Source organism: Bombyx mori, chromosome 28, assembly GCF_030269925.1.
Source record: "Bombyx mori chromosome 28, ASM3026992v2".
NCBI classification, from domain to species: Eukaryota; Metazoa; Arthropoda; class Insecta; order Lepidoptera; family Bombycidae; genus Bombyx; species Bombyx mori.
This window is the reverse complement of record NC_085134.1, coordinates 10,437,546-10,464,166: the sequence shown is the minus strand read 5'-3', so window position 1 is coordinate 10,464,166 and position 26,621 is coordinate 10,437,546. Positions and strand designations below refer to the sequence as shown.

The following is a 26,621-nucleotide window of genomic DNA, read 5'->3' as shown; positions in this document are numbered from 1 at the left end:
CAAATAAACCAGAGGGTAAATTAACAGACTAAGGTATAATTTGTTATAAAGCGATTTAATAAACAACAAAAAATATATACCTGAAGAACTGTACTATACCTAAAGTTTTAAAATTACAACTATAAATGCATTCTTAGCTATAAATACTAAAAAAAGTATTATTAACATTATAATATTGCAATCGAAAGCAATTTTAAATTTTTATTTTTATTTAAATAATGAGTAGTTTAAATAAAATTATAATTACTAAGGTACATCCTATGCTACTTCTACAGGAGATCTAACTACCGCATTAAAAATATTTGGTGAAAACATCTAACAATATACAAATTATAGCCCAGTCTTAGTAGTCACAACTCCTGAATAATACCTCCTTATAAATAATACATATCTACTTAGTGACAAGTTTCCAAAACTTGGCTGTACTTAGGTCCTTAGATTCAAGGAACAGCTATTATCAAATTTAATAAAATATGAATCCTGTCGAAATAAGTAAATAAATAACAAAATGTTCACAAAAGTTATATGTTATATCAATTTATAAAATCAAAAAAGGATGAACAACTATCTTTGTGATTATTAGGACTAACTCCTATGGCAATATTGTTTTAATTTATTATCTGTCTATCTTGATGACATGATAGTAGAGTGACGTATTGACGTAACACAATTAGATGATTAGGCTGTTGTTATCACAAGATGGTGTCACTCTACTTATATTTTAATTCTAATAATCTTCAGTAGTTACACTTTGCAAAATGTAGCAATATCATCAAACACTTTGAATTATTACAACCATGGCGTTTTATTTTATTCGGTTTCCTTAATGCCTGTGCTTGTCCTTAATGTCACATTAAGTAACATGATTTAATGGCGGCACGAGTATAAATTTTCAGTAGACAATTGTAGCTGTGACTGCTGCACAAGTAGGCAGTCAGGTTTACAACGACCGAATTGAATATGCCTTTTAACCTCTAAATGTTTGAACTCATTAAGAAGTTCATCTAGGGAATCAAATTGACCTGAATTACAACTCGTTGTTCTGACGGCGCCGGACATACCTCGCGAAATAGTCGGGCCTCCAACACTTGCAGGAGCCGGGAACCAGGAACCAGTCGTAGTAGAGCCTCACCTGAACGGGAGGTGGGAACTAATGTAATGTTATGTTATCATGTATTACTGGTGGTAGGACCTCTTGTGAGTCTGCGCGGGTAGATACCACCACGCCGCCTATTTCTGTCGCGAAGCAGTAATGCGATTTGGCTTGAAAGGTGCAGCCGTTGTAACTATACTTGAGACCTTTGAACTTATATCTCAAGGTGGGTGGCGCATTTACGTCGTAGATGTCTATGGGCTCCAGTAGTAACCACTTAACGCCAGGTGGACTGTGAGCTCGTCCACCCATCTAAGCAATAAAAAAAAGTTTGAATACCTGGAAGCAGCCCATGTCGTCGTGTCCGTCGCAGTGCGGTGGCTTCTCGGTGCTGGGCTCGGCCGCGTACTGCGAGTACTCCGGCTGGAAATTATTGAGTTTCAGATCACGGAAACTACCAGACTTCAAAATTATCAGATCTCACATTCAACATACGTTTATCACTCAGTCACACCGTACCTGAGGAGTCTGAAGCTCTGTGGGATAGTGTAACTCAGCGACGAGCAGGGAGACCCAGCGAGGGGAGCTCAGACATCCACCTTCTAAATAATGACAACGGGACTGCATGCACCTGAAGATGAAAAAGTTAAAGGTGAAATTAAGGGATATTCAATTCTCATGTGAGTCATACAAGAGCTCGTAGATTCAAAACTCTACGCCTATCGTTGTTTTAGCGAAATGTTCAGCTGTTGTCGTTGTTGCCAGAGCGAGCGACGGTCGCATCAAGTTGTAAGCTAATAAACATAAGCACGTGCTGAACTGTGTCGAGTGGCTGGCGAAGTACCTGGTGAGCTCGACGGTCTGCGTGAAGTACCCCTCGTAGGGTATCTGCACGACGTAGCGCCAGACGCCCTGGTAGTTCCGCGCGAACACTGGAGTGGCGTACTCCACGCGCGCCGGGCACGGCGTGGGCGGACCCTGCACACACCGCGGTCCAGGCTCTCACTATGTTACGGCATACGGTATACAGATTATAATTAAATCAGTCACAAAACCATACCTCATATCGATGATGCTGTGCTGGTACTCCCGGATCCTCACGTCTCTCCACTGTGGGAGTTTCGTTATCGCCGTTGATGGCGCGATACAACGTACAGAAGCTGTCAATTGTATGGAAAAAATATTTATAACATTATAAATCCTAATAAATAACTCCTGTGCTTGCAATATATTTACTTAGTTCCAGCTAACTTTAATGTGTAAAAACTTTAATTAAAAAAATATTTTCTTGTGAGGGACTATCTGTTGAGGACTGTCATCCGATGTTCTTGTCTAATAGCTATAATGAGTAAGCCGCATGGATGTGAAATTGTCCGCGCAGAACATTGCTGACCAAATCTTGGGTCAGTTGTCAATAATGTAGCTTAGTTCCAGTCGCACTTAATTTATACTAATTTTTTTGATTGATGATAGATATTAATTGATTGCGTTATTACAAACAGAAACGTTCGCATCATCAAAACATTGATTTGTAAAGGAATATATATAGATACCTTGTTTTAAAGTGCAACAAGACCCCATTGTATTACCATTAATTTGCCAAAGAATATGATTCTATGCAGCCCATAACGTGGATGTAATATTGCCTTATCATATTATTACTATACAAAACAAATTGAATTTACTCGAAAGTCAATTACCGGTTTCAAATATCGAAACCAATAGTTCACTTTATTATGGTGGTATATAAATGGTTTACCTACTATGCTATAAAAATAAAGTGGACCATTTATGAGGTGATACCACTGGCAAAAAGTCGAAATAAAAATTAGTTGACAGCTAAAAATTCGGATAAGTCAACTGTCAGGTAAGTCAGGGTAAAGTCAGCTGTCAACAAATGACAAATCTTCAAGTTTTAATTTTACTATTTGAAAATTTGAACCACTTTTAGGTTAAGATAGATTGTAGGAATAGGAATTTATTCGTTAAATTTTGGCTGAAAGTGAATCATTTTTATTAATGTATCATCTTAAAATATGTCTTCAGCTTTAATCAGACAGGCGTTGGAATTTGTCGACCCAGAAGGTTAAACTATTACGAATATGAATTAGAAAATATACAATTTACTTGTTATTTCTCATGTTCTTTTTTTTTCTAACAGAACACAGCAAACTAAAAAAGCGTGGTAAGAAACGTTCGAGGTCTGCAGGTCAAGGTACATTAAATAAATTATTTTATTTGGAAATTGATAATAATACTTGCGTCATAGTCTGTCATATAGTTTTACAATCTTATTTTATTAACAAATTCAGATAAACACGATGGTTTCTAGATAATTCTATCTATAAACTGATCCTGCAAGTATTCATTGTTGACATTGGCAGGATCGTAATAAATACATATAGAATGGCACCTACATTAGATATCATGTCTATTTTATGTATTGTGAAAGTCAGATTATATTACTTTTTTCTATAATCTCGAATCCGCAAATTAACAATCTTGTCATGTCAATTACAAATAATGATACCATAAAAGTAACCAAATTATCAACAGATAGTGTAATGTTATCAAAGTGCAACAACACGAAAACCAATCTTAATTCATAAGATAGAAGTAGCCATTACATTGGTACAATTGCAGTCCCATCCTATCCCACCATTATACATATTAAATTTGGTAACCATCAGTGAGAGTAATGTTCCATTTGTCGGAATGGTTTTAAATTTGATCACTGTTTGCCATATTATACTATACTATAAATACAGTGGTTATTTCCCCTGTGTGATAAATTGACATACATGGTGTATGGTGTCCGCTTACAATGACATGTTTTATCTCTTATGGGTGTTTTAAAGCAGTCACCAGAGAATGTGCTTTATCATTCTTTGATTATTAAACCATCATATTATGATTGCCAATTAGCAAGCATTAGTGGTAGAGAATTTATAATCTTGCACCTGACCAACCTGACCGCTTATGCCACGAAGCAGTCATATCTTTTGTTTTCAAGGGTGGAACCCCCATATACTACAAAATTGAGATTTAGACCTCATGTTTCTATAGGGGTGGAGATATCCACATTGTGATGTCTATAGTCTGTTGTAATGACTTACCACCAGGTGGGCCCTGAGCCTGTTGCACTTGACTATGCAGTAAAAATATTTCTGCCATAAAAACTTTCTCCTTCCAGCAGTACCATAACTAGGAGGTATGATTTAGGGAAGAAGGTAGGAGATCGATTTATTCAGAGCTACGTACTTAAAATTCAAATGTTATACTATGTAGCCAATGAAAATCAGGTGTTTTTGAAACCATAAAATGATGTTCACTGTCTCTATGGTTGTTCAAAAATTCAGTTGAAATAATCTCCTGAATGTGCAGAATACACTACAATATTATAAATTATATTTAATCAAAATGCTTAAAACAAAAAATCCTCAATGCCTTCAACTCAACAAATTGTAGATTGGCGTAATCTCTCTTTCATTAAAAAAAGCTAACACTTTTTCCGTAAATTGCAGCAGTTCCTCATCCATACAAAAGTAGAAGTGGAAAAACGAACAACACAATTAATGATAATAAAGTTGACCAGAATATAAAAAAGTTGCTAGTTCTTTCCGAACCTGCAGCAGATCCCAATATTGTTGAAAAAGTAAGTTGCTAATACTATTACACAATCTAAGTTTATTTATATCATAAGACCATTATGTGTGTTTGACTTTCTATTTTCACACATATAACACACTGTCTTTTGGCTGCTATACTGATATTCCCTGTACTATGGGAACGGGGGACTGATATGCACAATTACATTAGTTTGAATATTATTTATTATAAACATTGATATTAAGCACCCAGAAAAGAACCAAACAAATCTGTTTGTCAGAGAAATGTTTGACTGATATTGGAATCTAAGTCTCACTCATGGAGCTAACTGCTTTTCCACTAAGTAATATTGATATGTTACCTGACTCTTCTACCTGCTAGGGCTGTTCTGAGCTTGTATGGATTGTTAACTGTCAAGACATTTTGCCCAGAGTTAAAAAAAAAAGGTACCCCTACTAAAGTTAATAATTAAGTTCTGTGACTCTTTAAAGTAATGTCACTCTACTAGTGACTGTAATTGGTTATGTAACATATACTACATAGATGGCCACTTCTCAACAAACAATAGTTTTGTTCTCCAAGTATATTTATTATTGTACCTAAAATTAGTATTTTTGTTATATTTGCATATGGTTTTTAGTTTGAGAAAAGAAAACTTTTGTAGTTATTATTAAAAGTGTACCTCCTACATGCAGAGATCTTAATGAGAATTGCAATGTCACAAATGCTTGATGTCAGAAATTAATTAATTTCGTTTTTCAATTTACTTTCAGATTATACAAAGGGCTAAAAAGCAAAAACCTTTACTTGAGAACACAGAAGTGAAAAAAGGTAAAGAAAAATCCATCCTTTTCCCTGAAGAAAAACAATCATTTCAAGACTTTGAAAAAGAATTGTTTTGTAGCTGAATTACATAATTATATTAAAAAATATATGTATATGGACATTCCTGATGCAGTCGTGGGAAAATTTATATTAATTTCTACGGCCACTCTATTTATTTTGACCACTCTCTGGATAAACACATACCCATTTTTGGATGAAGGTAGGTTTTTTGTTCCTGTGAAGGCCTAAACCTGATGTTATGCCATTTGTTATTATACTTATGGTTCATAGAAAACCCAGAGGCACAACCTGATGTTGCCTTCTACTCTCATGTCCTTGCATTCACTTACTTTTATATATCTCGCCCTGACCCGATTGTCTCATCACCTTGAGAGATGTGAGGCTTCAAACTAGAATGCATCCATTAATTGCAAATCCATTATGTGAGAGACCATTAGTTCAAGGGGAATAACGGATGGCAGAACAACAGTAAAGGAAAACACGGACAAAACTAATTTAGTATTTTATTAGAACTGGCCATATCACCTGTCTTAAATTTTTAATACTATTTTTTTTCAGATTCTGCTGTTTATGAATTGATCCCAAATCCAAAGTGGTTTCTACTATTCTGCGCTGTTTGGGGACTGTTCTTCATAGGGGGCCTAATGTCCTTCACCCTGTACCACATTTACCCTTATTTATAGATCTGAGCCACAAAAAATCAATTCAGTATCGTACAACAAACTTTGTTCCACCATCAGCAAATTTGAGCCAAAATTCAAATATGCCTGGCAAAGATTGGATCATAATCGGCATTTCCGGGGTCACTTGTGGCGGAAAAACGACCCTTGCCAATAAGTTAAAGAATGCCCTAACACCAGTCTACGTGTTTCATCAAGACAAATATTTTTATCCTGACGACAGTCCGAAACACATTAAGTGCGAAGGGTTAGACCACAACGACTACGATGTGCTGTCGTCGCTGGACATGGAGACCATGTACGATGACATCACGAAGACCTTGAGCGGCGAGGACAGGTCGCATGCCAACCGTTTGGAGGGAACATCCACCGTAGCCGGTACAAAGTTCTTGGTGATTGAAGGTTTCACGGTGTTAAATTATAAACCTATTATGGAGATCTGTGATTTGAGGTGAGAATTTTACTGTAAATATCAGTCTTTAAATTAGTGTCTCTAAATGTTGAATATTTACTGGAACTAGTGTTGTGGTTCTTATGTGAACGTTCTATTGGCATCTTGTGTCTGTGCAAACAGCTACTGATGCATAGGGATGTAACCTCTCTCATAGAAGTCTGTGGAATTAGTGAGAATGTGTTATCTACAACGTTACGTGATGGGCTGTGAGCTGCTCAATGCTCATGTAATGGAATAAAATAAATTCAATAAGCTACTAAAATGACTAGGTTAGCTATATTAGTTGGGACAATATATATTTTTTAATCTTCACTAATATTGATTTTAAAATTTTATTGCATGTGCTTATTTATTGCAAAATGACTTTAGACATTACTTTTATACCTTAACATAACATTTAGCCGGTTTTGTTTAATACTGATAATGAAGAAAAGGGAGATTTATTCCACTACCATATGTAAAACATCTAGGCTTAGCTAATTAATTTAATTACTATTTACTCGAAAATTTTTACTAATGTTTTTTCTGCATATAGTCTAAAGCGATGTGTGTGTTTGTTTTACAGATACTACTTCATCCTAGAGTACGGGGAGTGCGTGTCCCGCCGCGTGCTGCGACTGTACGACCCGCCAGACGTCGCCGGGTACTTCGACACGTGCGTGTGGCCGCGGCACTTGTACTACAGGGCGCAGGTAGGGTGCGACCGCGGCACTTGTACTACAGGGCGCAGGTAGGGTGCGACAGCGGCACTTGTACTACAGAGCGCAGGTAGGGTGCGACCGCGGCACTTGTACTACAGGGCGCAGGTAGGGTGCGACCGCGGCACTTGTACTACAGAGCGCAGGTAGGGTGCGACCGCGGCACTTGTACTACAGAGCGCAGGTGGGTGCGACCGCGGCACTTGTACTACAGGGCGCAGGTAGGGTGCGACCGCGGCACTTGTACTACAGGGCGCAGGCGGGGTGCGACCGCGGCACTTGTACTACAGAGCGCAGGTAGGGTGCGACCGCGGCACTTGTACTACAGAGCGCAGGTAGGGTGCGACCGCGGCACTTGTACTACAGGGCGCAGGTAGGGTGCGACAGCGGCACTTGTACTACAGAGCGCAGGTAGGGTGCGACCGCGGCACTTGTACTACAGGGCGCAGGTAGGGTGCGACCGCGGCACTTGTACTACAGGGCGCAGGTAGGGTGCGACCGCGGCACTTGTACTACAGAGCGCAGGTAGGGTGCGACCGCGGCACTTGTACTACAGAGCGCAGGTGGGTGCGACCGCGGCACTTGTACTACAGGGCGCAGGTAGGGTGCGACCGCGGCACTTGTACTACAGGGCGCAGGCGGGGTGCGACCGCGGCACTTGTACTACAGAGCGCAGGTAGGGTGCGACCGCGGCACTTGTACTACAGGGCGCAGGTAGGGTGCGACAGCGGCACTTGTACTACAGAGCGCAGGTAGGGTGCGACCGCGGCACTTGTACTACAGGGCGCAGGTAGGGTGCGACCGCGGCACTTGTACTACAGGGCGCAGGCGGGGTGCGACCGCGGCACTTGTACTACAGAGCGCAGGTAGGGTGCGACCGCGGCACTTGTACTACAGGGCGCAGGTAGGGTGCGACAGCGGCACTTGTACTACAGAGCGCAGGTAGGGTGCGACCGCGGCACTTGTACTACAGAGCGCAGGTAGGGTGCGACCGCGGCACTTGTACTACAGAGCGCAGGTAGGGTGCGACCGCGGCACTTGTACTACAGGGCGCAGGCGGGGTGCGACCGCGGCACTTGTACTACAGAGCGCAGGTAGGGTGCGACCGCGGCACTTGTACTACAGGGCGCAGGTAGGGTGCGACAGCGGCACTTGTACTACAGAGCGCAGGTAGGGTGCGACCGCGGCACTTGTACTACAGGGCGCAGGTAGGGTGCGACCGCGGCACTTGTACTACAGAGCGCAGGTAGGGTGCGACCGCGGCACTTGTACTACAGAGCGCAGGTAGGGTGCGACCGCGGCACTTGTACTACAGGGCGCAGGTAGGGTGCGACCGCGGCACTTGTACTACAGAGCGCAGGTAGGGTGCGACCGCGGCACTTGTACTACAGGGCACGCTTTGTTGTCGTTTCAGATAGAGAAGGACCGGCGCGTGAAGTTGCTGGACGCGACGCAGCAGGACTCGTTCGAGGTCGTCATGGCGGACATCGACGCCCTCACGCGGTGAGCCCGGTGGGCCACGAGATTGGCGGCCACAATTAAATGTATCAATATAAACGGTATATCATCGCAAAGTCAATCTCGTATGTCCCGACAGAAGGCGCAAAGACTTCAGTCCCATGAGGTCGCTAGTTTCAATACAAGTTTTTAATCAAATTTCAAATTGAATTTAAATTGATGATTACGCTGGCGACGGCTCCCGCAAGTCTTGTTGTATTGCTATACAGCAACCAATATTGGTTTCTACAAAGTTTTCAAAAAAATATGTTATTTCATCGGTGGTCCATAACGCGAATATTGGGAATATTCTTTTGGTAGACTGTCGGTACTATAACAATGACACTGTCGAAAACCGTGCGCCGGTTGATAAATGACCTAAATGTATATCTAATGTTTCTATTTACTTTTGTAATAATTTTATATGGTTAAATTGTAATTTAATTATTATTAACGGAAAATAAAGAAATATAGACGTACACTTTGTTATCGTTATTTTAGTTTTTCATTAGCATCCGAGGCTTATTTAATTGTTGTCCGCGGACATCACCAGGTAAAAGGCTGCCGCTGCCTGCCTGACAGTTGACGCGCGAGGTTCATTGTAATCTCAAACGTAGCCTTGTTGTCTCATACAAATTATGCCGAAATGTAAAAATACCCACATTGTAAAGAAATCGTTACGGAGTCAAAATGCTTAATATTTACAATAAAATTACAAAACAAAAAGTTACATGAGACAAACGCGCAATGTAACTAGCAGCTCGCCGCGCCCTGGACTCGTAGGGTCACTGACCCGGCCCTTTTGTGCTACACATTGCTCGCCGCAGAACCACAGGGGCAAACATGTCTAAACAATTGCTTTAGTCTAAATAATTTAACCGCAGATAAAATCCGTCTGTGCTTTTTGAGTTGAGTTGAGTTTGAGTTATTTAATATTACTTTAGCGTACAGCGAGAACAGTATGGATGAGTTAGAAGTAAGCAGCAAGGCGGCCGTGCAGTACTCACATGCCGCCGCCGTCGCAGAACTTCTTGCTGTCCCTGGACCGATGCTCGAGCGGCAACGAGCTGCTAACTTCCTCCTCCACTGAACGCTTCGACCTTTCTTCCAGTCTGTATTACATTTAACAATTACTGGTGGTAGGACCTCTTGTGAGTCCGCATTGCTAGGTACCACCGTCCCGCCTATTCCTGCCGTGAAGCACTAAGGCGTTTCGGTTTGAAGGGTGGAGCAGCCGTTGTAACTATACAGAGACCTTAGAACTTATATCTCGTGGTGGGTCGCGCATTTACTTTGTAAATGTCTATGGGCTCCAGTGACCACTCAACACTGGGGGCTGTGAGCTCGTCCACCCATCTAAGCAATAAAAAATAAAAACATGGCCAGCCATCAGCTTTAACCAGTGAAAGGGAATCATCGTGGGTCGGACACATAGTTTCCCGGATTAATAAACAATTGTACTAAAGACCTTTTAGTAAGGTGTATTTTTAAAAAATGGTTTTACCACCAGCCCCGGCCCAACAGTAGGTACGTCCTCTAGTGCTCATGACTAAGAGGCGGTTATTTTTTTATTTTATTCATTGCAATATGTCTAAAAGCTGGTTCATTAGTTCGGGTTGAACATTGGTCACACTGGGGAGTACGCACCGTGCGGGCGCGGGGGTGAGGCGCGCGACGCGGGGCAGCGTGGCGTCCGCGCGCAGCACCGGTAGCGTCCTCGACAAGAACCGCAGCGTGTGGTTGCGAATCAGTTCGCTGGAACACGTCAACAATACATTCGCACCGTTTCATTGCTAATCATACCTCACAAACAAGTTATACATGATGATTAAAAGATAAACCTATAACTAACAGCTACAAACGCAAGACATCGGTTTGAGTTTCATTAATTTTCTATAAACTGATGGTTGAGTCTGCCGCGTCACCAATGAAAACTTCGAAAGTCTCGTATAAAATGAGTATTTTAATAATTATCAAACAGTCTCAAACACAGGCCACCTTTCAACCCACCCTCTGATGAACCCATTCCCTTTTTGTAGCCGAATGACTCTTAGTGGGGCACTTTCAAAGGGCCTCTCACGTGGAGACTTGTGAACGTAAACTCGGCAAACGTTGTCAAATATGTTTAAAATATGTTTTTTATATTTATTTTTTTATATAAGGTTGAGTAATTTGAACAATAAAAGTGGAAAGGTTGAAAAAGCGATCAATAGTCCATCTGCTAATAATATCACAAAATTCAGTTTCTGCTTGCGACCGGGCCAGTTTCTTTGTAGAAGTTATATGGTTTTTGGGTCCAGGGTTGTTCTTGTCTCGTGTGTATTTCGGGTACACATGGGACAGTTGGCCATTCTGCGCTCAAGGCGTTTTGTAATTCAAGTGTTTTTTGTTCTAGTCTATCTATTAAACCAAAAGTACCTAATGATTATCTTCAATACTTACAAAGGGTAAGGTTCACCGCGATGGTACTGCCCCATGGGGTTGCGCGGTATGAGGCCGCGGTTGAGGTCGCCGCACAGGTTGTCGGCCGACACGTGCGCCCGCCCCCCCTCCTTGCACTCGTCCGACACTTGCCGGTACGGGGGGGGACGCACTCTGCAACACGACACCAGCGGTCAGAGATGACTATTTCTAAGCACTGGCTACTCCCGCACACTTGCAGACGTTCAACATTTACTTGCACTCGCTCACAGCGTCACAGCGCAGACCTTCGCCATGATCGTATCAAGACCCACACAGAATAATATCAAGACCCTTGTCTCACGTGTGTTGCTGTAGATACAGAGACGAGTTCGCGTTCCACCAGCAGGAACTTTGCAAGACACTTTCCAATGAGAATGAGAGGCGTCGCTTGAGATTATAGTAGTTCGTCTGCAGCAGTGACCACAGTGTGCGGCAGAAGCCGAGGGCTGAGGCTTGGAGCCGACTCTGCCGCCTCTAACGTACGGAGCGTGGTGCATCACCAGTGGACTCACCTGGGCGGTGTGGCATTCGGTGATTCCACAAAAGCGTAGTATCCTTCAGGAGGCTCTTCGGAATTAGAGTCCAAGTCGTCATCCAGTCTCGGCTCTGGTGGCGTCGAGGTTTCGGGAAGAGCTGCCGATAGTACCGCCAGTAAGGTCTGGGAACAATAGTTAGTACGTTAATAATTACTGAGGAATTGCTTTCAATCAACTACCGTCGTGTCTACAAGACATTCATAGCTTTTGACAGTTGAGCGTGAATTTCGTATAGGTCTAGGAATCTCTGCACAACGACATATTGATTTTCTCCAAAAAGCGAATTATAGGATATTTCCCGAGATGTAAACGAGGCCTGAAAATATTTCGATTATAGACTGTGGTACAAGTACACAAGAGATTCGTGAAATGAGCCTATAATCATTCAAATGATGTCATTAAGTTTTGAATAATACAACAATATTCCAGTTTTATGGAGCATAAAAGAAACTTAAAAAAGAAAATGTGTTTAAGCAACATAGATTGTGATTTCAAAGATACAAGATATGTGCAATGTGAACATTTCCTCAGCATATAGTATTTCAGTTTCAAAGTATGGTTAGCGTGCTCATGCAATAGAGAGGTGCCTGACGCTCATCACACAGCTCTATTACATTTGTGTGCCATAAGCAAAATATGGTTTCATCTGTATTCGTACCAAAATAACAACCAGACAGTACTGTACAATTTCATTGAAAAGATGGTGATGAGGAAGCAAAGTATAAAAATAAAACTTTTTTTCTTTTTATTGCTTAGATCGGAGGACGAGCTCACAGCCCACCTGGTGTTAAATGGTTACTGGAGCCCATAGACATCTACAACGCAAATGCGCTACCCACCTTGAGATATAAGTTCTAAGGTCTCAGTATAGTTACAACGGCTGCCCTACCCTTCAGACCGAAACGCATTACTGCTTCACGGCAGAAAAAGGCAGGGTGGTGGTACCTACCTGCGCGGACTCACAAGAGATCCTACCACCAGTAATTTAATAATTTACGTCATGAATTGAAGCGCACTTAATTAGACTTTTTGCTGACGGGTGTGCCACTGTAATTTCGTGCCTAAACCCACTTCCGTCTGTCCTCCGATTCCGCTCAATTAACTCCTACAAAAGAAAATACTTCCACTCGTAATTTCACATCAAATTATACACAATAACTGGGACACGACCAGACAATGTCTAAGACAGAGACAATTTAGTTTTTTTTATGTTCAATCGGCGCCGATTTCTATAGGAAAGCGCTCGTACTGTGGCCGGTTTTGTTGAAGGAATAGGTTACGGGCACACGTCTAGCTCTGAGTTTAGGGCTTGGTAACAAATAAGGTGTAATTAGGGTCGTCGCTCGTCAAATTCAACTTTTCGTTGGCTGTTTATCACACTGGAACCTATCGCAGTTTTGATAGGAAAATAACTACTAGTAACTACTAGACACGTCCTCCTAGGTAATTGTGAATACGCTAATAAGATAATCTAATCAGTAATCTCAGTCAACGGCAGGTGTCGGTGCCTGGACTGCTTTCACAACTGGTAGGTACCTGTACTACTTTTTATATTTAGACGACATACATTCAGAGTAATCTGCAGTAGTGGTTACACCGTATATTTTATTGAAAATTATCATGGTAACTTTTATACTTTTTATCACCGTTAGGCCTATTCTCCCGCGCGGATGGGTAGCATCACCCTGTCTAGTACTACCCAGAAACAGCAATCTGTTCGAGTTTGAAGAGCAAGGCAGCTGGTACACCAAAACAAGACTTAAACTCACTCCTACTCTAAAAGTCGTCCGTAACCACGAAAACTGTAAAGTATTTGAAACTTCCGGAATGATATATTGTTATTATACCAGTATGTTATGTTGAAAAATAGTAAAAGTGGTTTTTATAATGGCGTAATTATATATCAGCTCCCGAGTCACGACTGTTGAGTAGCATTTTTTTTTCTTCAAACAGTCAGGCTAAGCCGTGTTACGTTAATAGTGGATGTGAATCCACTGGCTGTATTACCAGCGCCTATAACCCGGACAAAATGAAGCGAGCCTCAGCCGAGGATGCGTTGGCCGCATTCCTGAAGGCACTCGAAAGGATTTCAATTAATTTTCTGAGGATTACAAGTTAGAAACCTAATTAAATTAATCGTAACTTCAAACAAGCAAAGGGAAGGTATCATAATTTTCCCTAGAAAGGCCGTAGTATTTTCTAAAGTTTCGCGGAATAAAAAACAAGTAACTTTAATTATGAATAATTAAACATAGTTAAAAAACGTTGTTATCCTAAATTACGTGATTAATTATATGGTTTTTTATTTTACTTGCAAATTAACCTTGTTCTGGTTTTTATTGCCTAAATTAATAATTGTGCGGTGTCGCGCGGTAGTCATTGTACTAGAAACAAAGTTATTGGGTTGGCTGCTCTTCAAGAATCACGCGAGGATGTGACGGACCAACTATAAGAATGTAGCAGAAGGTAGTGTGTACCAAAAATAACTCCAGAAGCTTTGATATACATTTTTAGGAGATGTATTCCTAATTAGACGACCCAAGTTGTAATAAAAAGAAATATGACGAGAGAAAATGTTACTCTTTTTTTTTTATTGCTTAGATGGGTGGATGAGTTCACAGCCCACTTGGTGTTAAGTGGTCACCGGAGCTCATAGACATCTACAACGTAAATGCCGCCACCCACGAGATATCAGTTCTAAGGTCTTAGTATAGTCACAACAGTAGTGCCCCACCCTTCGAACCGAAACGCATTACTGCTTCACGGCAGAAATAGGCGGAGTGGTGGTACCTACCCGTACGGACTCACAAGAGGTCCTAGCACCAGTTACGCACATTATAATTTTCCGGGTATGATTTTTATTACACAGTGCTATTCCTTCACCGCGGAAGTCAATCGTGAACATTTGTTGAGTACGTATTTCATTAGAGAAATTGGTACCCGTCTGAGATTCGAACACCGATGCATCGCTCAACACCAGTACATCGGACGTCTTATCCTTTAGGCCACGACGACATTCGACAAAAGACTTGAATCTTCTGCCGTGAAGCATCGTGCAACAGAGGCTATGAAATACATTTCATAATTCGACCTCATGTCCAGGGTGGCGGCATCCACGTCTATGAGTTCCGATAAAAGATAAATAATTCTGAATTAGTTATAAACTGGGTAGTAATTATTAATGATTATTTAATAAGTTTTCTTCGTGAACTTAGGACAGGCTGTCTTTTAGCCCCTTACTAACGTCACTAATAGACGATTACAAGGATTATAATGTTAGCAATAGACGTAATGGGGAATGTTCTTCTGTACTATTGTAGCTACTAAATTAATAAGCTTCATTCGAAGAGTCTTGGAGTGTCTATTTACATGTAAGAGTTAGGCATCAGTTCCCAAGTTTCCGTGTACATTTGTGTAAATGAGTTCAGTGAGCCGGTCGCGGTCTGGTTCTCTGTAACGGAACTCTGCGTGTGCACCGGCTACTACTACTCGATGTAGCGGCGCATTTAGTTCATACTAAAACATTTAACTCACATACGAATGTCGAGGGCTCACAACAGAATATTAAACTGCTAACTTCCAGTGTCCAGCATGCAACTTCAACTGGCTTATGACGGACCCCGCCTATTTCTGCCGTGAAGCAATAATGCGTTTCTGTTTGAAGAGTGGGGCAGCCGTTGTAACTACACTGAGACCTTAGAACTTATATCAGCATTTATGTTGTAGATGTCTATGGGCTTCAGTAACCACTTAACACTAGGTGGGCTGTGAGCTCGTCCGCCAATCTAAGCAATAAAAAAAACATTATAACGCTCAGCCACCGGGAAATAACGCATTTTTGTAAGTACAACAGTATTCTAACTAGCGACTCTACTAATGGCTCGACTTCGGATCCCTTACTTGACTTTTACAATATCTATGGGAAGACATGGGATGGATATAAACATCAGTTATAGGTAGGTTAAGTTAGCACCGGTTAGAATAACGTGGAATAATTAGAGAGTTAGATCAAAGAGTTGATTACAAAGCATGGATTATTGAGGGTATAAGGGGTGGAACCAATGATATGACCGCCAATAGAGGGGGTAAATGTTAAATTATATCTATGTAGACCCTCCGCAGGTGCCGATGGAAGATCAGCGCCGCAGTACCGATAGTCTCGGTACTGTTAGGCATTGCTGAGCCGGTAACCGTTTCCAAGTCTTGTTATTTTTCTTTTAATTTTTGTTTCATTTTTTGTAACTTTATGTTTGGAATAAATGTTTATTATTATTATGTGTATTAAGCACTGACACGCCTGGGAAGACGGCAGGACAGACTCCGGCGAGGTGGGCAACAATCGGCCGGAGCGTAAGGGACTATTGGGAGAGAAACCGGCGAACTATACGGGCATTGTCGAGCAAGACTGCTGTTTGCATTTGGGCCACCACCGACTTTTTGTTGAGACCAAGCCTCTCGAGATGTTTTGAGAGGCTTTTAGGGACCAAACCATTCACCGACACAACTACCGGGATTATTTCTGTAGATACCACCCTCCACATTATTATTATTATTATTATTAGACAACACTAAATGTGATTACAAGAATCTTAATTTAAAATAATACGGTGGACATACTACCAAGCCAAGCGTAAATCAGAACAGAATACAATTTCTCTACGTTTTAAAACAGTAAATAAAACACCGAATATAAAGGTTTTTATCTTTATTTTGATCACAAAGTATAACTTTTACTCATAAATAAACGTGAAAATATGAACAAAACGAAAGCGCAAGTGACCTGGATGCCGACGCGACGGCTCAGTACCTGCTCGACTTTGAGCATTCCGTATTGTGAAATATAATCACGCTAAATTGCCATTTGTGGCCAGATTTTTTTATATCTAGCTTTTTAGTTCCGTCTATATGTGCTTACAGCCCACGTAATACTGAATTAGGGATTCTTTCGTTTTTCATTTCCCGAGCAGGCGGACAATCTTACGGCCCACCTGATGGTAAGTGGTTGCCGTCGCTCATGGACGTCAGCAATATCAGGGGCAGAGCCAAGCCGCTGCCTACCGCTTAATAGTCTCCACAAGTCTCGTTTGAAGAAGGACATGTCATAGCCCTCAGGAAGCATCGTGGAGGGGAGCTCATTCCATTTAACGGCCGTCTGATGTAGTGGTAAGTGACATGGTCACTACATAAGGTGGTCGCGGGTTCGAATCCCGCCAAGGGAAGATATTTGTATGGTAAATATAAATGTCTTTTCCAGGGTTATGGATGTATATTAAATATATGCATGTGTATAATAAATATCTTACATTTATTTCCTTTATCTGGTACCTGTAACAAGTTCTTTACGAACTTATCACGGGACCAGTTAACGTGGTGTGGTTGTTAAAAAAAAAAAGCCGGATGGTATGTGGTAAATATGATCTATAGAAACGCACTGTGGATGAACGCAGTGACTCCAAGTAATATGGATGAACTCTACTCCGGTGGCGGGCGGTGCGATGGTAAAAACGAGATGATAATAATAATAATAATTACATTATTTACTCCACAATACAAATAACTTTTCAATTTATATGACATAGATTTCTAATTTTATCTAAACAATATTACAATATATTAATTAAACTGACAGTGGAGATAAAAAGGCCGCGCCTCAGCTTTGTGATAGCTGAAACTATCGCTGCTATTCTGCCGCTGCCTGTAATTTTAATCTATAAATTAATCTGATCTATAAAAGAATAAACTAAACTACTAAAACTAAAATAATATAAACTAATCTATAAAAAATAATCTAGTAATACCTAAATTTAAACATGTGGCATAATCTACAAAATCCCTGCCTCCGCACTTTGTTGCTTAAGTAGAAATTCCCTATAAAAATATTTGAATTTAAATTGTATATTAAATAATTTGTGAGAGTCTACTTCTCAAAGGCGGAGGCAAGTCATTCCAGATTTTGGATGCGGCGGAGGAGAAACCACCCCCTGTAGCTTTCTTTATTTATACATTTAGGCCGTCTGAGTAAGTTAACACGTTCTCTGAGATGATGGTATCATATCAAACAATTCCTCAGAGCACTCCCCATCGAACATACGGTACAAAATACAGAGGAAACCGAAGTCCCTCCGCAAACGCAGAAGTTCCAAACAATTCGTGAGATCGAGATTAAATATTTTTTGTCTTTATTAATATTTGCCTAAAATACAGTCTTGGCGAAATCTGCACTGAATTATGAAACCTAGGTCTATGGAAATCTGTGATTATAGAATTTGATAATAGAATCATAATAAAGTACAAACTTATAATTTCAATGAAATAAAGTCGAATTTCGACTACTGGGGGACCACTAGTATTTATAAATCTTATTATATCTTTAAACGAGCAATTCTTGTATAATATATAAATATGTCGACGGCAGCGCCAGGGATGGCTGAGCGGTAGTTTCGTCATCACTCGTATTCGATTGAACGTCAATAAAACTTTTTGAATAATAGTTATTGAAACTCAACACACACAACTTTCACAATGACAGGATAAACCGACAGTTTCGTTGCACATACCGACAGACCGACTGACTGACTGTCAGAGACTTACTGACTGAGACGGACCGACCGTCCGATACGGCCTGCATGACTGTCTGACACGGAATGCCACGACTCTGTCCACGTACCGCCATTTTATACTGTGGCGCCACGTAGTGTACCCTACATTTTGTGACATTTATCAAAACAACATTTCATCATTTAAAATAATAGTCAAAACAACTTCTTAATATTACTAAAAGTCGTTATCCACGACACGGCCATTCTGACACGTCACACGTCCTCGTGTGATTGTTAACCTACAATCAAAAACATCCACGGAAACACTTATTCCGCTCGATCACTCCTGACTACACTTTACGACTTATCGGAAAATTTAAAAGTCATCAAATAATTTTTATTCTAAACACAAATTCTATAACGACATTGAAAGATTACACAAACGAAAATAAGTGATTTACTACTGCTGCAAGTTCTCCCCATACAATTCATGTACACAGTAACTAAGTCATCCCTGTAACTACAAGTGTTCAATGATAGTCATCCCTGTGACTACAAGTGTTCAATGATAGTCATCCCTGTGACTACAAGTGTTCAATGATAGTCATCCCTGTGACTACAAGTGTTCAATGATAGTCATCCCTGTGACTACAAGTGTTCAATGATAGTCATCCCTGTGACTACAAGTGTTCAATGATAGTCATCCCTGTGACTACAAGTGTTCAATGATAGTCATCCCTGTGACTACAAGTGTTCAATGATAGTCATCCCTGTGACTACAAGTGTTCAATGATAGTCATCCCTGTGACTACAAGTGTTCAATGATAGTCATCCCTGTGACTACAAGTGTTCAATGATAGTCATCCCTGTGACTACAAGTGTTCAATGATAGTCATCCCTGTGACTACAAGTGTTCAATGATAGTCATCCCTGTGACCCTAATCGACAATCATCCCTGTGACCCTAATCGACAGTCATCCCTGTGACCCTAATCGACAGTCATCCCTGTGACCCTAATCGACAGTCATCCCTGTGACTCTAATCGACAGTCTCTTTATGAGAACCATCGCATATAGATTTCTCGACAAGAGAACATTCGGCACCAGATTCCAAATAAAAATAAAAACGACTCACCAGATTTTTCTCATTTACCAAAATACCCGATGTTACGCAGCTACCGGCACGTCACGGCGTTGCTCCGCTGCTGCGTTGCTCGCAGCCGTCGATGACATCGCGCCATCAATTTGCCTCTGCGGCAACTCGTGGCAATGTTTTTGCTTAGATGGGTGGACTATGCACGAGCTCACAACCCACCCGGTGCCATGTAGTTATTGGACCCCACAGACATCCACAACGCAAACGCGTCATCCATCCCGAGATACAAGTTCCAAGGTCTCAGCATAGCCACAACCGCTGCCCCACCATTCAAACCGAAATACACCACTGCTTCACGGCAGAAATAGGCAGGGTGACGGTACCCGTGCGGTCGATGGCACTATACGGAGCACCCGTCTGGTACCACGTCCTTACCCACGAGAACGTCGCCGCGCTGCGACGCCGGCAGCGCGCGATCGCATTCAGAGTCATTCAAGGATACCTCACAGTCTCCTACGAGGTGGCGCGCCCTAGCGCAAGTGTAGCTGGAGCGCGGGGGCTCCAATCTCGGCAGTCCGTGCTGGAGGCGTGGTCTCGTCGTTTGGCGGACCCGTCGGCCGGCCTCCGTACCGTCGAGGCGATCTGCCCGGTTCTCGCGGACTGGTTAGGCCGCGACCGCGGAAGACTCACCTCCGGCTACCTGTGCAGACTCACAAGACATTTTACCACCACGCAAACTTTTTACCACAGCAAATCTTACCAGCCACCACGCAAACTACAATTTTGCGGGTTCCACCTCTCCTACACGATGTTACTCCCACACTGCGGAAGCCAACCGCAAACACTTGTCAAGCACGCACTTCACCAGAAAAACTTGCATCCGCCAGCGGGACCCCAACCCCGCCGCATCGCCAGACACGAACGCACCGGACGTCTTATCTTACAGGTCACGACGACTTCAGATGTGTCAATTTTTCTTCCCCACGGAAACTTGCTTGTTTTCTTGTTTGCTTGCTTGCTGGAGCCCGAAGTCATCGAACGTGTAGTGTTATTGGTATTGAATCTAGTAGATTCTAAAGTTTCAGCGAAAAGTCAGTCTTATGTCCTGATTTACTGCACTAGTGCCATGTAACTCTAGCAGTAGTCATTGGCTTAAAAACGATTCGTGTCGGAACTACCCACTCGTCATGACAGATCCATTATTGCGATCGAAGTTTCACTTGAGATTTGCACTTGCCTTAATTTCTTGCAATAGCTTGTTACGTGTCGTATTTCCGCTAGTAAATGCCATGTGATAAGTCGAGAGTCAACTGGGCAACATGAGCCAGAACGTAATATGTGACGATTTCTTCGTGGCTCAGATCTTCCATCGCGGTAGCAGACGTGCAGACGTTATTACAAGACTTGCGTATGCTGCATTCACGCTTTTGTGGCTTACCATTGCTTAAATTGATAAGCGTCGCAGCAAGAATTTTGCATAACGAGCGAGAAATAAGTCGCAAATGCCTCCATGTGACACTTACTTGTGAAATCCGCGACAACATGATAAGGCACCGCCTTACAGGGCCCCACTGAAGACTACAATGAGCTACGCACCATCCAGTAGACGTTCATCGAAGTACATATCAACCGTAGCGCACCAAGCACGTGGATCGGCATCTATCTGTTCCCGATGAATTTCCGACCCGTGATCTCACATACCGTTACTGGTATTCTGATTTCTGATCTGCATCATGTTTTTTCGCTGTACTTCGAACATGTTCAAACACGTCACGCCAGTGAGAGTAGAGTCCTGATCCCACTTCTGATGTCGACGGCAGCGCCAGGGATGGCTGAGCGGTAGTTTCGTCATCACTCGTATTCGATTGAACGTCAATAAAACTTTTTGAATAATAGTTATTGAAACTCAACACACACAACTTTCACAATGACAGGATAAACCGACAGTTTCGTTGCACATACCGACAGACCGACTGACTGACTGTCAGAGACTTACTGACTGAGACGGACCGACCGTCCGATACGGCCTGCATGACTGTCTGACACGGAATGCCACGACTCTGTCCACGTACCGCCATTTTATACTGTGGCGCCACGTAGTGTACCCTACATTTTGTGACATTTATCAAAACAACATTTCATCATTTAAAATAATAGTCAAAACAACTTCTTAATATTACTAAAAGTCGTTATCCACGACAAATATATATATAATCTGAACCTAGGAAACGGCTCCAACGATTTTCATAAAATTTAGTAAACAGGGGATTTCGGGGGCGATAAATCGATCTAGCTACGATTTATTTTCAGAAAATGTTGTTTTATTCGTGTTTTCAATAATCAACTTTATCTTCACTGATAGCACAGCGTAACTGATAGCCAACGAAGTTGTTTATTATAATATTTCGTTACGATCAAAATATCGTAGAAGCTTGAAATCGAATATTATCATTAAAAACTGCCGTTGGCGTTAGTGGCAGAATTTTTAGAGCGGTTATTATCTAGTACTATTAGTACTAGTACCTTAAAAGCTTAAACAGAAAGTTTATAACAGAGAAGGAACATTCCGTGCCGTAAAAGTTACAACGGGTTACCGGCCCGGTGTGCTGTTGACCGCGTTGTGTGTCCCGGTGCCGCGTCCTTCACCCGGTTACGAACCGGCGGTCGTCAACCCCAACACATTCCGTTACTCTTGTACAATTTACTTAACATTACTTACTATTCATCGATATTAATAAGACCCTGCTGTTAAGTTGGTAGGCGCGCTGCGGCTCGACATTCTGGAGTTTTTTATGTTTCGTCGTAGTCTTAATAAAAAGTTATTCAATAGAAATATTTTTGCCGTGAAGAAGTAATGCTTTTCGGTTTGAAGGGTGGGGTACAGCCGTTGTAACTATACTGAGACCTTAGAATTCATATCTCGAGGTGGGTGGCGGCATTTACGTTGTAGATGTCTATGGGTTCCGGTAACCACTTAACACTAGATGGGCTGTGAGCTCGTCCACCTACTTATACAATAAATAAAAAAAATGAAACATTTTAAATACAATCTTCCTATACAAATTGCTTGAAGGACACGGGCAGGCGAATTGAAGACGACAGCGTCTGTTAGTTATACTAGTTTCATGACCTTTATTGTATTTAGGTAGGTAGGTATCTGATTGAATTGTTTTTCAGAGTTTTTTATAAATAAATAATAGCGACATTTCGCGTAATACGTGACATTCATCTTTGTAATTAAAGGTGCATTTTATTTGGTATTATTAACATCAACAGTTAGGTATTTTTAATTGAACTTCAATTATTTTTACTTCTTGGAAATAGCTGAAGAAGGTTTTTTGTTATGATATTTCTTTCAAATTTTTAAATTTCAATAACTCTCCTGTACAGTTGCAAAAATGTCTCTTATAGTCGCAAATAGTCTTTCAACTTTCGATCGAAAAACGGTCACTTGTGAAGTGGAGTCTGCCGTTGGAGTGGGGTTCACAGGGCTCATGATTACTCATGGGAATCATAGCGGTAGTTCACAGATATTTTCCCGCCGCATCACAACTGTTTCGGAAGGAAAACGGCTGTTGCATTTCTCTTTAGAAGAGATTCGCGGTAGATGACGTCTAGAACTGCCAGAAAATAGTGGCCTATCCCATTGTCATAATTCCTGTGCTGTGTACTGTTTGCACACGCACGCGGCCGGCACGTCTCTGACACAGATGGATCATGAACACGTTCAACAAGTGAGTTCTACATTAGCCTCTCCGCATTCTTCGCAGGTGATTCACACTTGTTTATGCTTTACATCATCCTTTTATAGAACCCGTTAAACTTTCACACAACGATTGATTATCAAATTAAGCACACGTTACGGTCGACTCGAAATGAGCCGTTAAAATAGATATTTTAAATAACAAAAGGCCGTATTAGGTAAACGCTTTATATGGATAGAGACATATTGATTTTTGTTTTGTTTTTAAAGTTCTTCAATACCGTATGTAGAATAGAGTAAAACTGTATTCGTACTGTGAGCAATGTCGATCGCTTGTGGGTTTGCTCGTTGTATAATTTTAACCCCTTTTAGTTTGGTATGTATATCCATGTTTATCTGTCTTTAACGGAATCTTTGACCGTAATTTTCACTAATATCAAGTCATCCGATTCACTTTTAAATTTTCCACGCGTATCGAGGAACGATGACAATACAATAATTTTATAACTTCGCTCTAATATACTGACCAGTATATTAGAAACCAGTTAACAGGATTAAAAACAGATAAAATTAATTATTATTTCGATTTGTTATTTATGCGTCTTTTTATTTTCATCTGCATATATTATTGTCCTAAATGGGCTTAGATGGACTGCGTGAACGAAAATATACAACAGAGTGAGATGTGAGTGCAGAGAATGGCAGAGATGACGTATCATAGGCCTTATTGGAAAAATAGGAATCATAGCCGATCGCTCGTAGTGGGACTAAGGCAAGAAGAATTGTATTAGTGCACAACGCAGAGAAAAACTGCTCGAGGTGGACGAACACGCTCACAGGTCTATCTGCTCATAGATACTCATAAACATGACAAGCCAAAGATAAATAGAGAGAATGCTGCTGATTTAGGCTAACAATACGATCTACTACTTCTTGTGGTTTTGTTATTACATTAAACTTTTTTTTGTTGCTTAGATGTGTGGACGATCTCACAGCCCACTTGGTGTTAAGTGGATACTGGAGCCCATAGACATCTACAACGTAAACGCGCCGCCCATCTTGAGATATAAATTCTAAGATCTCAAGTATAGTTACAACAGCTGCCCCACCCTTAAAACCGAAACGCATTACTGCTTCACGGCAGAAATAGGCGGGGTGGTGGTACCTACCCGCGCGGATTCACAAGAAGTTATCTAGGACATGAGTGAGAATTTGCTGCGCCCACTGAAGGCAGTATGCTTAGTGCGAGCTTATTAACTTCTCGATCGCGTAAAAGTTAACTCAAATTTGTATGGAGTTGGAACAGCTTCCCATCGTTTGCCGCTAAGGGCGCTGTCCCAACTCCATACAAATATTAAATTTAAACACTACTCGTAACCACACTTGTCTCGCGCATCGCGTCACAGAGTGTGAAGACTGTTCAGGGCTTGACCCGAATCCAAAATATTTAAATTCCAGATGCGATTTCTAGATTATCATTCTGATTTGCTTTTACTGCTTACTGTATTTTAAATTAGTGAGTCGAGGCATGATCATTTATGGAATGGTCTTTAGTCCACTATTTCTTAGTCTTGCAGCTAGGAAACGTTGCCTGCTTATTACACAGAAGCTACCAGGGTAACCCACTTCGTTACCAACCTAAATAACAAAGAGCAAGTAGGTTAAGTACGCAAAACATCGCCGAGAATCACCAAATCTTGGTGCACCTTCGATCATATGCCAAGAGAGTGAGAAGGTCTGAAAAGCGATCTCAAAATAGTGTAATGTGGCCGGGGACAATTGTGCAACAAAAGAACACATTAGAAATTTGTAAACTATTTATGTGCTTTTGAAATGTCGTCCATCCCACAGTTGGCACAGAAATGAAATCTTATAAGGCGGTGAGTCGGCGCAGTACCGTTTCTCATGCATACCGCATGAGGTGGACTCAGAACTGTGACCGATTTAACTGGGACATAGGTATCACAAACTATATGCATGTAGCGATACGAATAGAATTATTGTAATTCGATTAAAATGTTCATGTAGAATAATTGTATATTGAGATGATTTGATTGTCGCTTGTATGAAGAATGTACTTGTTAAAATTTGTATTAAACTATAATGTTTATCTAAATCTTCTATTAAATTGTTTTTTCTTTTGCAATCATTGCAGGGCATACTGTAAGCCCGTAGTGTAGGTAGCTGGAGGTAGGTACCAGCATCTCGCACGTTTCAGTGTGGGGAGTGGCACAGCCTGTGGGACCACCCAACTTCGACTTTGATCTGATATCATCTTGTGATGACTACGGACTATGGTAATCACTCGACATTTGGTGGGCCGTATAATAAAAATAGAAATGTCCGACTGGTAACATGCAATCACTGTAATAGAAAATCCCAATTGTCTAGCAAAGTGGTGGAAGTCGTCGAGCGCCGAGCGGAATTGCACGCGTCGTAACTATTAGTTCCATTAGACAAATGTCACAGAGAAGAGAACCACTCAAATCATTAATGATCGTATTTTGACGAATTGCCCAGAACCCCTAGGCCTCCAAAGAGACTAGCTTCTTCTGTTTTGTACATTCAGTAAAGAACACTCTTATGAGTTGTTTGAGATGATTCCGTTAATTTAGTTTTAGCGCCGGGTCACTAGGCCTGCGGAGGCTGAGTTCGTACACGGTGCGATCCTAGTAGATACGTTTTACCCTTCGATCAACAATAGTAGCTAGATAAAGGAACACTATTTTATCGGGCATTATTTTTGCAACTTTTGAATACACATCGCGGCATTGTAAGACGTGTTTACATTGGCTGTGTTTCAAGTGAATTAAACCAAATAAGAGCTCACATCTCAAGTGGGCTGTTAATTAACGAGACGTATTTATTGCATCGACCCGATATCTAGTTACTATTGTATCGATCAAAGGTTTTACCGCATCCATTAAGCTTCAATATGGAAAGCTCGTCCCTCTCAGCCCTATCACTTAATAGCTGTCGTCAGTAGGTAGCTCGGCCCGGTCATGTTCGTAGACATGAAATGAGCATTTCTTCTTCGCTGTAACACTGAGGACTGAGATCCGGTCCTCAGTACAGATAGATGGTAATTGTTGGACGACCTTACTTCTGGACTATATTAGAGGCTTGGCATGACAAAATATGAATACTATGGATACCATTTTTAGGAATAATATATAACTAAAATGTACTTACAAAATAAACCAATAACCATCTCGCCATATTCGCCAAAGGAGCACGATACACTAACAATTAATGTTTTTGTTAACACAAAACTGGCAAATCACCAAATCTAGTCAAAGTATTAAAAAGATTTTTCCCGCGCTAGGTCACTGTTTTTTCTTCTTCTTCGTTTTATCAGGCAACGGTGTCAACGGTGCGTTGAGCCTGTACGTCTGATAATGCTCCACT

At 41.3% G+C, this 26,621-nt stretch overlaps 2 protein-coding genes across 4 annotated transcripts; one reads left to right on the top strand and one right to left on the bottom strand.

The window, feature by feature from the left end:
* Positions 1–36: 36 nt before the first annotated feature.
* On the bottom strand, positions 37–26,621 carry LOC101743968 (uncharacterized). Its single transcript, XM_004924305.3, has 10 exons — positions 26,406–26,621; positions 11,853–11,998; positions 11,320–11,472; positions 10,525–10,632; positions 9,885–9,989; positions 2,154–2,253; positions 1,938–2,071; positions 1,613–1,724; positions 1,433–1,516; positions 37–1,132 (listed from the first exon to the last, which is right to left on the bottom strand). Exons 1-10 carry the CDS (start codon positions 26,430–26,432, stop codon positions 1,028–1,030), a joined length of 1,074 nt encoding a protein of 357 aa, XP_004924362.1. The 5' UTR covers positions 26,433–26,621; the 3' UTR covers positions 37–1,027.
* LOC101743672 (nicotinamide riboside kinase 2) lies at positions 2,966–9,356 on the top strand. 3 transcript variants are annotated; one of them, XR_009976995.1, is made up of 7 exons: positions 2,966–3,178; positions 3,255–3,308; positions 4,618–4,748; positions 5,476–5,747; positions 6,107–6,679; positions 7,248–7,564; positions 8,475–9,356. XR_009976995.1 is itself a non-coding variant. In XM_004924303.2 (7 exons), the coding sequence occupies exons 5-7, from the start codon at positions 6,312–6,314 to the stop codon at positions 8,885–8,887; spliced, it is 588 nt and encodes a 195-aa protein (XP_004924360.1). In that variant the 5' UTR covers positions 2,966–3,178; positions 3,255–3,308; positions 4,618–4,748; positions 5,476–5,747; positions 6,107–6,311; the 3' UTR covers positions 8,888–9,356. The 3 variants fall into 3 exon arrangements, 2 of the variants coding, with proteins under 2 accessions (XP_004924360.1, XP_062532838.1); XM_004924303.2 differs by having other exon boundaries at positions 7,248–7,374; positions 8,795–9,356; XM_062676854.1 differs by having other exon boundaries at positions 2,978–3,178; positions 4,621–4,748; positions 7,248–7,374; positions 8,795–9,356.